The sequence below is a fragment of the Rhinoraja longicauda genome, chromosome 5 (assembly GCF_053455715.1).
Source record: "Rhinoraja longicauda isolate Sanriku21f chromosome 5, sRhiLon1.1, whole genome shotgun sequence".
NCBI classification, from domain to species: Eukaryota; Metazoa; Chordata; class Chondrichthyes; order Rajiformes; family Arhynchobatidae; genus Rhinoraja; species Rhinoraja longicauda.
Window position 1 is genome coordinate 63,854,847 of NC_135957.1, and position 16,531 is coordinate 63,871,377.

A 16,531-nucleotide genomic window follows, 5' to 3' on the forward strand; every position below is an offset into this window, starting at 1 on the left:
TTGTTCTAAGTTGATGAAGAGTAAAAGAACCTTGAGTAAAACAGTGCTGGAACAACTCAGCAGGTCAGGCAGCACTTGTGGAGGGAAATGGACAGACAATGTTTTGGATCGTGGCCCTTCTTCTGACTGATGGAGAAAACTGGAAAAGAGTGTTGAAGTGAAGGGCTGGGACAAAAATTGTTGTAATACATGGATGTAGATGAGAAGAGAAGATGGCAGATGGGCGGAGACAGTAACAAAGGCTAGAAGTGAAATGGAATAAAAAAGATGCCAAAAAAAGGAAGAAAGAGAAGTGAAATGTAAAGCCAGAAGGAAGAGGTTGAGGGAAGGATAAAAGGGAAATGGAGGGTTTAAGATAGGGAGGTTGAGGGAGCTGAGTGGGAGGAGGGGAAGGAGCAAGGTGAGAGGAGCAGTGGGAGAAAAGTGTGCTTCAACACCAGAGGCAAATCAGCATGGATGAGATGGAACGGTCGGGGAATGATCTAAAATTAAAGTATTCAATGTTCACGCTGTTGGGTTGTAGGCTACCCAAGCAGAATATCAAGTGTTAATAATATACATCTTTGAATAATTACCTGTGCATTAGTTTAATTTTAAGTTTTAGGAAATATTTATGTTGATAACCAAATTGGCTGTTTTTCATTCATTTACAATGACATGTGCGTCATTGACAATGTCATCATATAAAACCCAAGCCAAAATTATTGGTATGTGTATTGAGATACAGTGAAAACCTTTGTTGATATGCGGACTGGGCAAAGCATACCCTATGGAAGCACATCAAGGTAGTGCAAGAGAGAATAAGCAACAGAATGCAGAATATAGTGTTACAGAGAAAGTGCAGATTTAAAAAAATCAACAGTCACAACGAGGTTGATTTCAGGAAATTTCTATTTTGCATCTATATAAGGTCCTCAGTGATGGAGCAGAATTAAGCCATTTGGCCCATCAAGTCTACTTCACCATTCAATCATGGCTGATCTATATCTACCTCCTAACCCCATTCTCCTGCCTTCTCCCCATAACCCCTGACACCCGTACTAATCAAGAATCTATCTATCTCCGCCTTAAAAGGATTAATTGACTTGGCCTCCATAGCCTTCTGTGGATATATTTGGTTTTATTCATCTGTGTATTTGCTGTTTTTTTCATTCTTAAAGCGAAATCATGGATTATTGTTAATTTTTCACCAAATCATTGTCTGTGCGGATGACTATTTTTACAGCTTTTCTTGAAGAGTTTATTAGCAGTGGTCGCTTGAATGGAGCAGTGATTGGGGGGAGACAGGATAAGGCTGTCTATGTCCCTGATATCTACTCAAGAACTCAAAATAACTGGGTGGATTCATTTTACAAGCAAAACAGCTATTTAGGTAACTTTTAATACTTCAATATTAATTAACTTTAATATTTAACGTTCTGTAGATTTTTTATAACCTTTAGTGATGTGTAATTCAGATCCATTTGGACTGGTTTTAAGGTGATCAATACTCAATGTGGATCCAAACTTGAAGTGATAAGACAATTCATGTTCTTGCACCAAATTATTTCCTCCTTTTTATGAGACCTACACCAGATACCTATAATGGTAAATAATTACCCTCTATGTATGAACTAAAAGCTGACCTGGCATGATTATCGTTTAAGCAACAAGGACTATCACATGTTTAGTACAGGCAACCAAAGGTGACTTTCTACTTCATTACCTCTGAGCTGCAACTTCCTGACGCTTCTACTCAAAAGTTCATAAGTGATAGGAGAAGAATTAGGCCATTCGGCCCATCAAGTTTACTCTGCCATTCAATTATGGCTGATCTATTTTTACCTCTCATTCTCCTGCCTTCTCCCCATATCCCCTGACACCCGTACTAATCAAGAATCTATGTATCTGTGCTTTAAAAATATCCATTGACTTGGCCAAACAATGAGGTCGACCCATTCAAAAAGTCAACCACTGAGGACAAGCATACCCGTATGTCTTCTTTACCATTCAGAATACTTGTGTCGTCCTTTCATGAAGCTATACACGTGCACCCCAAGATCTCTCAATGCCTTTGAGCGTCCTGCCATAAACTGCGCACTTTCCCCTTAGATTTGAACTATCAAACTGCAACATCTCACACTTGATCAAATTAAATTTCATCTGCCAGAATGCTATTCTGCCAGATGTGGTACAGATCTACCCACATCTGTAACTGATCTATATTTTTCTGTATCCTTTGCTAACAATAGTTGTAATATCAATAGCTTTGTTGAAATGTTTATAGATGTTACAACACTTTTGGGATCTTATTTTGTAACTACTATGCTATAATTTTCAATTTTGCCAAATGCAAAGTTTTTCTTTCTTGAAAGGTAAGCATTCCAATTTGTGGAATAAAAATAAAAACATCCAGTGGAAATGTCATTTTGGTTTATTACTCGTTCTCTGATGCTTGAATAGACTGGGGTTTTTGAAGCCAGGCTATAATAAATATAAAAAAATTGGGTTGGCACGGTGGTGCAGCGGTAGAGTTGCAGCCTTACAGCGCCACAGACCTGGGTTCGATCCTGACTACAGGTGCTTGCACGCAGTTTTGTCCCTATGACCCACATGGTTTTTCTCCATGATCTCCGGTTTCCTCCCACGCCCCAAAGACGTAGAGGTTTGTAGGTTAATTGGCTCGGTAAAATTGTAATTTGTCATGTGATAGGAGTAGGATTAGGCCAATCGGCCCATTTGGTCTATTCCGCCATTCAATCATAGGTGATCTATCACTCCCTCCTAACCCCATTCACCTGCCTTCTCCCCATAACCCCTGACATGCATACTAATCAAGAATTTATCTATCTCTGCCTTAACAAATATCCATTGACTTGGCCTCCACAGCCTTCTGTGGCAAAGAATTCCACAGGTTCACCACCCTCTGACAAAAGATGTTCCTCCTCATCTCTTTCCGAAAGGAATGTCCTTTAATTCTGAGACTATCACCTCTAGTCCTCGACTCTCACCCTAGCATGTGTAGGATAGTGTTAATGTGCGGGGATCGCTGGTCGGTGCGGACCTGGTGGGCCGAAGGGCCTGTTTCCACCCTGTATCTCTAAACTCTAAACAAAAGTTTAAAAATGCCATCCCTCTCTAGTTTGATGGACACAAACATTTCAAGAATGATACTGCTGATATTGATATCTGTTCAGAAAAATTATAGTTAACAATATGAGAATATTGAATATCTGAAGGAGGGTCCTGACCCAAAACGTTACCTATCCATGTTCTGCAGCCTGACCTGTTGCGTTACTCTGGCACTTTTTTTTGTTGTAAACCAGCATCTGCTGATTCTTGTATCTCCTCTCTGAGAATATTACCAATGGTTAATTCACTTATATGATGAAATTGAGAGTTTGTTTTTGAACAGAATATTGTTCTTTCAAAGGAAATCATCTTATGTTTTCCAGAATTTGACACTTTGAGCAGGCTGGGAATTCCAGATCCAATAAATTATATCAAGAAGCGATACAAATCAGCATCGATGACCACTTTGAAAGCCGTGTGTGTCGGCCATACCATTGTGGATCAGGTGGAAGCCTCAGTTGAGGAGGCTATAAGATCTGACATGTGGGTGGATATACAGGTACTGTTTCTCTAACGCAATGTCATTAAACTTCTAAATTAGGAATGGGAAAAGGAAAGTCAGCTTTTGAATAAAATAGTGCAGCAAGAGACCTAATTATATTGTGGAAAGTATAACAATGCATTAAAAACCACCAAATAAGTCACAGATGGAGGACATGTTAATCATGTATTGTCTTTCTGCTGACTGGTTAGCATGGAACAAAAGCTTTTCATTGTACGTTGGTACATGTGTCAATAAACTAAATGCCACAGGTATACAGAACATTTCATAGGTAAAATATGTACATATTTTAATAATATTTAGCTTTTTATACTCACCTTTTCAGATAACATTTACTCTGGCAAAATTATTAGTCTCGATATCCACTTTGATGAGATGTATATTGATCCATTGTTCAGAAACGGAAACTGGCACAGTAAAGTTGTGCTCCTGTGTTGTTCACGTTATTGCCTTTATCCTCGCCTCAACTCACCTGGATTCAAGGCCCAGTTCCAGAATGAGAATCTGAAGAAAGGTCTCAATCCGAAACATCACCTATCCATATTCTCCAGAGATGCTGCCTGACCTGCTGAGTTACTCAAACACTTTGTAACCAGCATCTGCACTTCTTTGTTTCTACTACTTCTACAATGATATTTTATTATTCGGTAATCCCTGACTCTGTTATAGCGGACAATCGACAATAACAGACACCATTCCCCCTCCAACATGGTCTGTTATAATGAGAGTTTACTGTACTATGTTTACATATCTGTTGTGCTGCTGCAAATATAAATGTCATTATTCTGTTTCGGAACATACAACAATAACACACTCTTGACTCTTGATTTGTATTACCTTCTTCCTTAGTAATAATTGTACATGGCCTACCAACAGTGTTTGAATATGTGTTGTCTTGCTTGCAGCCCCTGTTGCCCAGTTCGTTCTCTGCGGAAGATGCCTCCATATTGCTCCAGCAGCTGATGAGGACAATGAACAAACAGTCTGCTTCTCAGATCTTCGGCGATACCATTGTGGTTAGCGACCAGTTCATTAGCAGCTGTGCAGCACTTTTTGATCAGATGATGCAACACAAAGCTGAACAGGTAAAACTCATTTTCATCTTTAGAGCCCATAGAAAATGGCATTGTGGATTATAAAGTTAACTGAAAATGTCCTTGGATTATCTAATGATGACTTGTTGACGTGTTGTAGGCATTCTTCCCTCCATTTCACCTTGTAACAACAGTTCTAGTCCCAGTTTGGAATTTTAACACTAAGCCCATCCATTGTGATTGGGCTTCCCAGGAGTGATTATTTTTTCCATCATTTTTTTCTATATTCTGGATAGAAATGAGAAATTGTAAGGGTAAAAAGACCCTAATGGGAGTTATCTATAGGCCCCCAAACAGTAGCCTCGACATAGGGTGCAAGTTGAATCAGGAGATAAAATTGGCGTGTCAAAAATGTAATGCTACGGTGGTTATGGGAGATTTCAACATGCAGGTAGACTGGGAAAATCAGGTTGGAAATGGACCCCAGGAAAGAGAGTTTGTAGAGTGCCTTCGAGATGGATTCTTAGAACAGCTTGTACTGGAGCCTACCAGGGAGAAGGCAATTCTGGATTTAGTGTTGTGTAATGATCCTGATCTGATAAGGGGACTAGAGGTAAAAGAGCCATTAGGAGGCAGTGATCACAACATGATAAGTTTTACTCTGCAAATGGAAAGGCAGAAGGGAAAATCGGAAGTGTCGGTATTACAGTATAGCAAAGGGGATTACAGAGGCATGAGGCAGGAGCTGGCCAAAATTGATTGGAAGGAGGCCCTAGCAGGGAAGACGGTAGAACAGCAATGGCAGGTATTCCTGGGAATAATGCAGAGGTTGCAGGATCAATTTATTCCAAAGAGGTGGAAAGACTCTAAGGGGAGTAAGAGACACCTGTGGCTGACGAGGGAAGTCAGGGACAGCATAAAAATTAAGGAGAGGAAGTATAACATAGCAAAGAAGAGTGGGAAGACAGAGCATTGGGACTCTTTTAAAGAGCAACAAAAGTTAACTAAAAAGGCAATACGGGGAGAAAAGATGAGGTACGAGGGTAAACTAGCCAATAATATAAAGGAGGATAGCAAAAGTTTTTTTAGGTACGTGAAGAGGAAAAAAATAGTCAAGGCAAATGTGGGTCCCTTGAAGACAGAAGCAGGGGAATTTATTATGGGGAACAAAGAAATGGCAGACGAGTTAAACCGTTACTTTGGATCTGTCTTCACTGAGGAAGATACACACAATCTCCCAAATGTTCTAGGGGCCGGAGAACCTAGGGTGATGGAGGAACTGAAGGAAATCCACATTAGGCAGGAAATGGTTTTGGGTAGACTGATGGGACTGAAGGCTGATAAATCCCCAGGGCCTGATGGTCTGCATCCCAGAGTACTTAAGGAGGTGGCTCTAGAAATAGTGGAAGCATTGGAGATCATTTTTCAATGTTCTATAGATTCAGGATCAGTTCCTGTGGATTGGAGGATAGCAAATGTTATCCCACTTTTTAAGAAAGGAGGGAGAGAGAAAACGGGTAATTATAGACCAGTTAGTCTGACATCAGTGGTGGGGAAGATGCTGGAGTCAATTATAAAAGACGAAATTGCTGAGCATTTGGATAGCAGTAACGGGATCATTCCGAGTCAGCATGGATTTACGAAGGGGAAATCATGCTTGACAAATCTACTGGAATTTTTTGAGGATGTAACTAGGAAAATTGACAAGGGAGAGTCAGTGGATGTGGTGTACCTCGACTTTCAGAAAGCCTTCGACAAGGTCCCACATAGGAGATTAGTGGGCAAAATTAGGGCACATGGTATTGGGGGTAGGGTACTGACATGGATAGAAAATTGGTTGACAGACAGAAAGCAAAGAGTGGGGATAAATGGGTCCCTTTCGGAATGGCAGGCAGTGACCAGTGGGGTACCGCAAGGTTCGGTGCTGGGACCCCAGCTATTTACGATATACATTAATGACTTAGACGAAGGGATTAAAAGTACCATTAGCAAATTTGCAGATGATACTAAGTTGGGGGGTAGTGTGAATTGTGAGGAAGATGCAATAAGGCTGCAGGGTGACTTGGACAGGTTGTGTGAGTGGGCGGATACATGGCAGATGCAGTTTAATGTAGGTAAGTGTGAGGTTATTCACTTTGGAAGTAAGAATAGAAAGGCAGATTATTATCTGAATGGTGTCAAGTTAGGAGGAGGGGGAGTTCAACGAGATCTGGGTGTCCTAGTGCATCAGTCAATGAAAGGAAGCGTGCAGGTTCAGCAGGCAGTGAAGAAAGCCAATGGAATGTTGGCCTTCGTAACAAGAGGAGTTGAGTATAGGAGCAAAGAGGTCCTTCTACAGTTGTACCGGGCCCTGGTGAGACCGCACCTGGAGTACTGTGTGCAGTTTTGGTCTCCAAATTTGAGGAAGGATATTCTTGCTATGGAGGGCGTGCAGCGTAGGTTCACTAGGTTAATTCCCGGAATGGCGGGACTGTCGTATGTTGAAAGGCTGGAGCGATTGGGCTTGTATACACTGGAATTTAGAAGGATGAGGGGGGATCTTATTGAAACATATAAGATAATTAGGGGATTGGACACATTAGAGGCAGATAACATGTTCCCAATGTTGGGGGAGTCCAGAACAAGGGGCCACAGTTTGAGAATAAGGGGTAGGCCATTTAGAACGGAGATGAGGAAGAACTTTTTCAGTCAGAGGGTGGTGAAGGTGTGGAATTCTCTGCCTCAGAAGGCAGTGGAGGCCAGTTCGTTGGATGCTTTCAAGAGAGAGCTGGATAGAGCTCTTAAGGATAGCGGAGTGAGGGGGTATGGGGAGAAGGCAGGAACGGGGTACTGATTGAGAGTGATCAGCCATGATCGCATTGAATGGCGGTGCTGGCTCGAAGGGCTGAATGGCCTACTCCTGCACCTATTGTCTATTGTCTATTGTCTATTGTCTATCTTATTCTTTCACTTCTGTTCAGAGTACACTTTTCCGCTTTGAAGCCTTTTACGATCTTTTATACTTTAGTGCAGATGACCACCAGAAAGTTTAGCTGTATGCCGTACATATAAATTTATTGTCGCTCTTTCAATTTAAGAGCTGTGGTTCAAACCCAGGTTGCAATCCCAATTATGTTTGATTCCAGCCCAATAGCCTATGCACCCTTCAAACCATTTATATTATTGAAATGGTCCATATTTTAAATCTTGGTTTGTGAACTAGAAATTACTTTTTCTATTAATTTGAAATTCTGATCCCCAATCCACTGAACAAGCTTAAAGAATATCTCCAAGCGTTCGGTTTTAGCTCCATTGACTGTCATTTACACTTGCTGTTCGTTGTTGATATTCACTGTATGAATTTGGTTTAGTTTAGTTTATTGTCATGTATACTGAGGTACAGTTCACTTCCATGTCCTTGACTCTCTGTACATTTTTGTGGGGAATCATTGCACACCAATATGTTTTCTTTGTTTTTGTCAAATATTGAACCCATTTCTCATGTACATTGAGATTCATGTGTATTTATGCATAAATAGAGCAGCTTTGAGCTGGATACACAATTGCAGTTGGACCCGAATGTAAAGTGATACAGCGTGGAAACAGGCCCTTCGGCCCAACTTGCCCACGCCGGCCAACATGTTCCAGCTACACTAGTCCCACCTGGGTAGACACAAAATGCTGGAGTAACTTAGCGAGCCAGGCAGCATCTCGGGAGAGAAGGAATGCGTGACGTTTCGGGTTGAGACCCTTCTTTAGACTGACGTGGCATCAGTCTGAAGAAGTGTCTCGACCCGAAACGTTACCCATTCCATCTCTCCTGAGATGCTGCCTGACCCGTTGAGTTAATCCAGCATTTTGTGTCTACCTTCGATTTTAACCAGCACCTGCAGTTTTTTTTCCTGGTCCCACCTGCCCCGCGTTTGGCCCATATCCAAAACTGTCCTATCCATGTACTTGTCTAACTGTTTCTAAAACGTTGGGATAGTCCGAGACTCCGGCGGCTTGCTCCATACACCCACCATCCTTTGTATGAAAAAGTTACCCCTCAGGTTCCTATTAAACCTTTTCCCCTTCACTGTAAACCTAATATCCTAAACCGAATCTCCTAAAGCCGCTGTTAGGGAACCGATTTCTCATGTACATTTTTCCATTGCCTACTTGTCATAATCTCAGGAGATGCAGAACAATCACGCCCATGTGTTGACAGAAGAGGACCTCAAGCAAGCTGCTATTATTGCTGAAAGTATGATTTCAGTTAAAAAGGACAAGCGAGAGGATAGGAAGAAGAAAACATCAGGTAGGTTTATCAATAACAAAGTTCGTAGGTGTGTTTTATGTTATCCAATTTTTGCATCCAGTTCCTACACATCACGGGCAATTTACAGAGGCCATAGTTTGGGGTGGGATCCATTGCAGGACTGAGGATGGTCAGAGGCTGAGAGTTGGGTTGGAAGATAATAAAAGAAAGTTCAGTGGACAGAATAGGCTGGAGCACGGCAGGGAGCGAGGAATTGAGTTGGATTGAATTGCATTTATTTTAATGGGAGAGGCCTGACGGGAAAGACGGATGAATACAGAGCGTGGATACGACTGGGACTTTGTAGTCATTGTGGAAACAGTTTAAGAATAAGGGGTAGGCCATTTAGGACTGAGATGAGAAAAAACCTTTGCACCCAGAGAGTTGTGAATCTGGAATTCTCTGCCACAGAAGGTAGTGGAGGCCCATTCACTAGAAGTTTTCAAAAGAGAGTTGGATATAGCTCTTAGGGCTAACAGAATCAAGGGTAGACGCAAAATGCTGGAGTAACTCAGCGGGTCAGGCAGCATCTCTGGAGAGAAGGAATGGGATCAAGGGATATGGGGAGAAAGCAGGAATGGAGTACTGATTTTGGATCATCAGCCATGATCATATTGAGTGGCAGTGCTGGCTTGAAGGGCCGAATGGCCTACTCCTGCACTTTTTTCTATGTTTCTATGTTACCTGGCCAAGAGAGGGACAGGACTGGCAGCGTAATGTTCCAGGGTACAGGAGACACAGAGGTGGGGGTAAACGAGGCTGGGTAGGGCGTCCTTTATTGATCAATGATATGTCTCTGTGGTAGTCTGAGATGACACTACTGATGCTATATGGATGAAGCTGAGCAATAAAAATGTGATGATCAACGTGATGGGTGTGTACTACAGGCCCCCAAATAGACAACATGAATTAGAAGAACAAATAGGCCAGGAGATTGCAGGCAACTACAAAACGAAAAAGGTTGTTGTAACTTTCACAATATAGACTAAGAGTTTCATAATGTCAAGTGCTTAAACGAGTTGGAATTTGTCAAATGTGTTCAGGGAATTTCCTCAGGCAATATGTAGAGGGCCCTACAAGGGAGAGAGTAAAGCTTGATCTACTCTCAGTAAATTGGGACGGGCAAGTAAATGAAGTGTCCATGGACTAATCGTTTAGGACCAGTGACCACTATTTTATTAGCTTTAAAATAGTTATGGATAAGGGCAGGACAGGGCAGGCCCACAAGTCAAAATTCCAAATTGGGGTAAGGCCAACTTTGATGGTATTAGACAGGAACTTGCTAAACGTGATTGGAGTAAGCTGTTTGCAGGCAAAGGAACGTCCAGAAAGAAGGACGCTTTTAAAAGTGGGATGATAACAATTCAGGGCATGCGAGTTCCTGTTAGAGTGAAGGGTAAGGCTGTTGGGGGTGAGGAAGCTTGGATGATGAGAGAAATTGGGGCTCTGATCAGGAAAAAGGAGGCACAACACAGGGTATAGGTAGCTGGGATCAGGTGTATCCCTGGAGGGAATATTCAAGAAGGAAATCGGAAAGGCAAAAAGGGATTGACTTGAACCTTGATCCCAGTTATCAATACATGACAGGCACTTCCAGGGATTTGTTTAATCCCTCATCAACTCGGGCTCCCTAGTCCTGCCTGCTTGCCTCTTTGCCCTAACAATACAATACAATATATCTTTATTGTCATTGTACAGGGGTACAACGAGATTGGGAATGCGCCTCCCTTACGATGCAATAAATTAATTAGCTAGTCAGTATTAATTTAAACAACCCAATGAAACAAATTGTAACAGTTTTAAAACAGAATAAAGTGCAAGTAGATCTGTGCCGGTTCACTGCGATGTGACCATCCGGCTCAACAGGACCAGTTCATAGCAGCTATGGCCCTGGGGATGAAGCTGTTCCTGAGTCTGGAGGTGCGGGCGTAGAAGGCCTTGTATCATCTGCCCGATGGTAGAAGTTCGAACAGACTGTTGCAGGGGTGTGTCGAGTCTTTGTGGATGCTGGTGGCTTTTCTGAGGCATCGTGTGTTGTAGATGCCCTCCAAGGCTGGTAGCTGTGTTCCGTTGGTCCTCTGAGCTCTATGGACTACCCGCTGAAGAGCTCTCCTCTCTGCCTCCGTGCAGCTGAGGTACCACACAGGGATGCCATGTGTTAGGATGCTCTCTATGGTACAGCGGTAGAATGCTGCTGCATGCTGATGATATGCAGAAACTGAAGAATCCTGCGTGTACATAAATCTTAAATGTTAGAAGTAAAATAAATGGGACCTTGGGATTCCAAATTAGAGGCACAGAGTAACAACAGATGGGAAATTATGGTGAACCTGTACAAAACACTGGTTTGACGACAACTGGAATTTTCTGGTCACCTAACTTTAGGAAAAGTGTAGACTCTAAACAGGCTACAGGGAAGAGGTACTAAAATGGTTCCAAAATGAAGAATTTCAATGGTTGGAGGGTGAAGATATTGATTTTCAAGCTGAAATTGCAAAAAGATTTTGTTTCAAATAATCTGTTCATCTCTTGCTATTTTCGCTCCCTTTCCCTGCCTTCAGTCTTTCCACATATTGGATTTGACAATTAATTCTTCCATTCAAGTTTAAAGTTTCTAATCAACGGTAGATGCCTTTAATTTATTTTTTTTGTTGCACTGCTATCAATTCTTGTTTTCAGCAAACTACCACACGCAAAGTAAGGACCATGTGCAACGCTAATGATGTTAGATGCTATGCTCAACCCTATGTCAAACCTAACATCAAAAGAGAACATAATCTAAGTGAACTAGCGTGAAACATACTTATCAGCCCGCAGACTTCCAATTTGTGTTATTCTAGGGATACCATTGTCGTATAGAACTTTACATAGGAGGAATTATTTGGAACCACTTGAATTCATACTTTCTATCAAACAGAGAAGGCAAACCTTCATTGAGTGTTGAGAGTGTAGGGGGACCCACGCTGTTAAAAAGGAAGGAGGGCCGTTGGGGGGGGCCCAAGGTCGAAGCGGGACCCAGTGGGGGGCCTCTGAGTACGAAGGAACCCGGCAGGGGGGTGCCGCGTACTAAGAGCACCAGCGGGGTGGGGGGAACCCCGAGATCGAAAGGGGCCCAACGGGTTGGGGCCACCGAGAACAAAGGGTAGGAGCCGCCTGAGGATCTGAGAGGCGGCAGGCCTGGTTCCAAGCGATGAGAAAAAATTAAGACTGGTCGATGAATCTTTTGTAACTTTGTCGGTGCCAGAAACATGGCGACTCTTTGTGTAATGCCTAGGTGAGGTCTGCTGTGTGATTTTACCAGATTGTATGCAAGACAAAGAATTTCACTGTACCCAGGTACATGTGACAATAAAGTAACATTGAATAAATTACCATTGAATCGTTGATTTAATGCCTACATTTCAATCGTCCTCCACCAGATGGCAGTGGAAGTACCCGCGCAGGAGGTGGTGGCAACGCAAGAGAAATCAGGACCAAAAAGCACAAGAAGAGAGGAAAGCGAGATGAGGACAGTGATGAAGAGATGCCAATCACAGGTGTGCGTGAAGACTAATTGCTGACAATTCTTCTTTCATTTTTTTAATGCAGTGAATTATAAACAGTAAATTTCTAATATTTACTTCAGTTTGCTATAATTTTGCTCTCATTTATTTGCCTCCTAAGGCTTAATTTGCACATACTTATTATCCTTTTTTTCCCTCATGAAAATCACTATAAAAATGCACAATTAGTTACGGATAGAGTTAGGGCAGGCCGACAAGTTAAAGTTCTGAATTGGGGAAAGGCCAACTTTGATAATATTAGGCAGGAACTTGTTAGAGTTGATTGAAATAGTTTGTTTGAGGGCAACGGGATGTCTGGAAAATGTGGTGCTTTTAAAGTATGTGATGGTGAGAGTTTAAAGCATGCATGTTCCTGTCAGTGTAAAGAGCAAGGTGACTGGAACGAAGGAAGCCTAGAGCCTAGATGATGAGAGAAATTGTGGCTCAGGTCACAGAAAAGGAGGAGGCCTGGGACAGGTATAGGCAGCTGGGATCAAGTGTATCGCTGGAGAAGTTGAGGAGGAGGAGGAGGAGGAGGAGGAATGCTGAGGAGCTTTGAGTAGAGTTGCTGCCTGACAGCAAATGCAGCGCCGGAGACCCGGGTTCGATCCCGACTACGGGTGCCTGTCTGTACAGAGTTTGTATGTTCTCCCCGTGACATGCATGGGTTTTCTCCGAGATCTTTGGTTTCCTCCCACACTCCAAAGACGTACAGGCTTGGTAAATGTAAAAATTGTCCCTAATGGGTGTCGGATAGTGTTAATGTGTGGGGATCGCTGGTCGGCGCGGACCCGGTGGGCCGAAGGGCCTGTTTCCTCGCTGTATCTCTAAACTAAACTAAACTAAATTACAGTGATGCTGGACATCATATGGAAAGCATGTGAATGTAGATAAATCTCCTGGGCCTGATCAGATAAATCCAAGGACACTGGAAAATAAGCAAAGAATTTGCAGGAGCTCTGGCTAAGATACACGAATAATCATTAGAGTGTTGTGTAAAGATGGACTAATGTACCCCAATGAATGTTGAGAGTATTCCGGTATTGCTTTATTCCTGCCTATAAATTAATGCTTTCTATAATAATAGTTTCGTTTAGCCTAGAGAAGTGGAGATTTTAATCCCCTAAACTACTACTTAAAGGAAACTGATTGATTAGTAGGACTAGATGTTACAATCCCTAAAGTTGCACTACAATTGACTGGTGTTGTTCTTGGGGGTGACCACTAGGTGATGTTGCTACCATTCAGACACATCTTCAGTTGTGTACCTCAACGTCACTGGGTGTTTCGGCCTTTTATCACAAGACACCCTCAGTCGAGGCAGGCCCACCGCAGGGTGATCAGCCCTGGGTGTGTGTCTTATGGTTAGCCTCTAGATGGTCACGTGGCAGCCCAGACAGTATCTTTTCTTTTCAGCCACAGCCAGTGACTGCTCCGTTCTGCGGCATTTGCAAGTTCTTTGATTGCCCTCCTTTGGGCCTGCCCTCTGACTCCGACTTCCCTCAGGAGCCTTGCAGTGGAACTGGCTACAAAGCCCCTGCACCCCACCTCCACTGGACACACTCTTACACTCCAACCTCGCTCCTCTGCCTCTACTGCAAGGTTGGAATATCTCAGCCTTTTCCTTTCAAATGCCTCGTCCACAGCCTCCTCCCAGGGCACCGTCAGCTCAATGATGAAAACACGTCGACAGGAGCTGGACCAGAGGACGAGGTCTGGTCGCAGGTTGGTAGCTGCGATTTCAACTGGGAAGGAAAGCCTCTGGCCTAGGTCAACCAGTCTCTGGCTGCGCTCAGTGGGCATGAGTTGAGAGGCGAAGTGGTAGTCTTCCGTTTCTCTCCTTCCCGGATGAACGATGGGATTTGCGGGAATGTTAGCTGGGCATTGATAGGCATGAAAATATAGTGATGGTTAGAGAATGGTGCTGAACTTAACACTAATGTTTTAGGTTTTTGTTTGTTACTATGCAGGTAAACACAGGCCAAAGACAGTCATTTTCATGCCAAAAGAAGAAATTGAAAGCATTTTGAAAAATCATAATCCGGATTGTCCAGAGGAACTAATAAGTGAACTTGCAGAACATTTGATCAGGTAATAGCATAATAGGTGGAAAAGTGTCATCTGGAATGGAATGGATTGGAATACTTTATTGTCACATGTGACTAGGCACAGTGAAATTCTTTGCTTGCACACCCAATGTTTACAAATAGCAGCCACCTACGGCGCTGACAAATTATAAAGCACGCTGGCTCCTCCTTTTGTTGTTGTCCCCCCCCACAGTGGTTCCTCCACGCCGGGCCCTCCATTGTCCTTTGTTCTCCCACCATCCCAAATTGTCCATTGTTCTCCACCCACCTCCCTCACGGTGGTCCCCCCCATGCTGGGTCCTCCATTGTTCTTCCTCTCCCCTCTCACAGTGGTCACCCATGCTCTCGTCGACCACCGGTCGTCCCGCGAGGCTTCACTACCGCCGAGGCCCCATAGTCGCGAGGCATCACTGCTGCCGAGGCCTCGCTGCTACCGCTGCCGAGGTGTATACTGTCCACCCACATTCAAAAACAACTTGAAAACTGTATCAATAATTATCGCGATGAATTACAGATTGGGAGTCTGAAGGCGAAATTGGTGTTACTGGAAAGATTGAGCTGGAAATTATAGTGTCTACAATATTCAATGTCCTGTGAAGGTTGTTTTGATAACTGTTAAACAATTATATTGGTCTCTTGCACTGAAAGAGGACAGATCTCTCAGAAAGTGTCCATGGTCTCTTTGAACAGTCTGATAAAAGAGCTGAAGCCCTATCGATTAAAACAATAAAATATAACTGTACTGTTAATGAAAATATATATTTTTTAAACTGATTTTCCATTCTTGCAGAGTTAGACTTACAATGCGTTTCTTTTAACAGACGTTTAAATAAAAACTATCAGGAAGTGTTGCATTCAGTGTTCACATCCACTGCCTCCTCTACCTCGGGAGCTAATCGGAAAAAGACTGTGAAAGAAATGCAGGAGGAGGTCTCACAGTTTCATAACAATATTAGGCTGTTTGAGAAAGGGGCCAAACTCTTTGCAGGTACAATCCTACTGCATTAGTGCCGCGTAATGTGCTTCCCATCAAATCAATGTGTTCCTATGAAATCAATGGGGATTTGTGGAAATGCACTTGAACCAGCTTATTGAATACAAAAGTACTATGTGCCTTATCGTGATTCACCAGCATAGTATTAGTCTGTGAAAATTGGATTGTCTATTTACACAGCATGATGGTGATAAAAAAGAATTATGATTAATTCATAATTCGTCAGTGAAGAATAGCTAATTTTTAAATCAACTACATTTTGGAACAATTGGTCCCCTTACAGATTCCATAATCTAACTAATCTATCCGTCATTCTTTTAACTTTCATTTGATTCCATATCCATGGTCTTTTGGTTGACTCTCTGAAAAATAACTATATGATTTCAATTTTAGATTACCTGCTTGTTTTCTAAGATCATACCCTTTCCTGGATCCCCTCACCAGAGAAAAGAGTTGCACTATATCCTATCAAAGCAACAGATACAGCGTGGAAACAGGCCCTTCGGCCCACCGAGTTCGTGCCACCCAGCGATCCCCACACATCAACACTATCCTACACACACTAGGGACAATTTTTACATTTACCCAGTCAATTAACCTACATACCTGTACGTCTTTGGAGTGTGGGAGGAAACCGAAGATCTCGGAGAAAACCCACGCAGGTCACGGGGAGAACGTACAAACTCCGTACAGATGGCGCCCGTAGTCAGGATCGAACCTGAGTCTCCGGCGCTGCATTCGCTGTAAGGCAGCAACTCTACCGCTGCGCCACTGTGTCGCACTTGTACACCAGTCACTGAAAGTAAGCGTGCAGATACAGCAGGCAATGAAGAAAGCTAATGGCATGTTGGCCTTCATTACGAGAGGATTTGAGTACAGAAGTAAAGAAGTCGTTCTGCAGTTGTATAGGGTCCTGGTGAAACCACATATGGAGTATTGTGTGCAGTTTTGGTCTTCTACTTTGAGGAAGGACGTCCTTGCT

General features: G+C 42.9%; 1 protein-coding gene across 1 annotated transcript in view; it reads left to right on the top strand.

Annotated features, from left to right (window-relative positions):
- Positions 1–16,531, top strand: part of ufl1 (UFM1-specific ligase 1) — a 51,255-nt gene that overhangs the window by 20,660 nt on the left and 14,064 nt on the right. Inside the window, exons 8-14 of the mRNA XM_078399678.1 lie at positions 1,226–1,372; positions 3,435–3,610; positions 4,519–4,698; positions 8,803–8,926; positions 12,346–12,462; positions 14,439–14,559; positions 15,377–15,543. Of these exons, the coding sequence (XP_078255804.1) occupies positions 1,226–1,372; positions 3,435–3,610; positions 4,519–4,698; positions 8,803–8,926; positions 12,346–12,462; positions 14,439–14,559; positions 15,377–15,543 (1,032 nt within the window). The remainder of the gene's footprint in view (positions 1–1,225; positions 1,373–3,434; positions 3,611–4,518; positions 4,699–8,802; positions 8,927–12,345; positions 12,463–14,438; positions 14,560–15,376; positions 15,544–16,531) is intronic.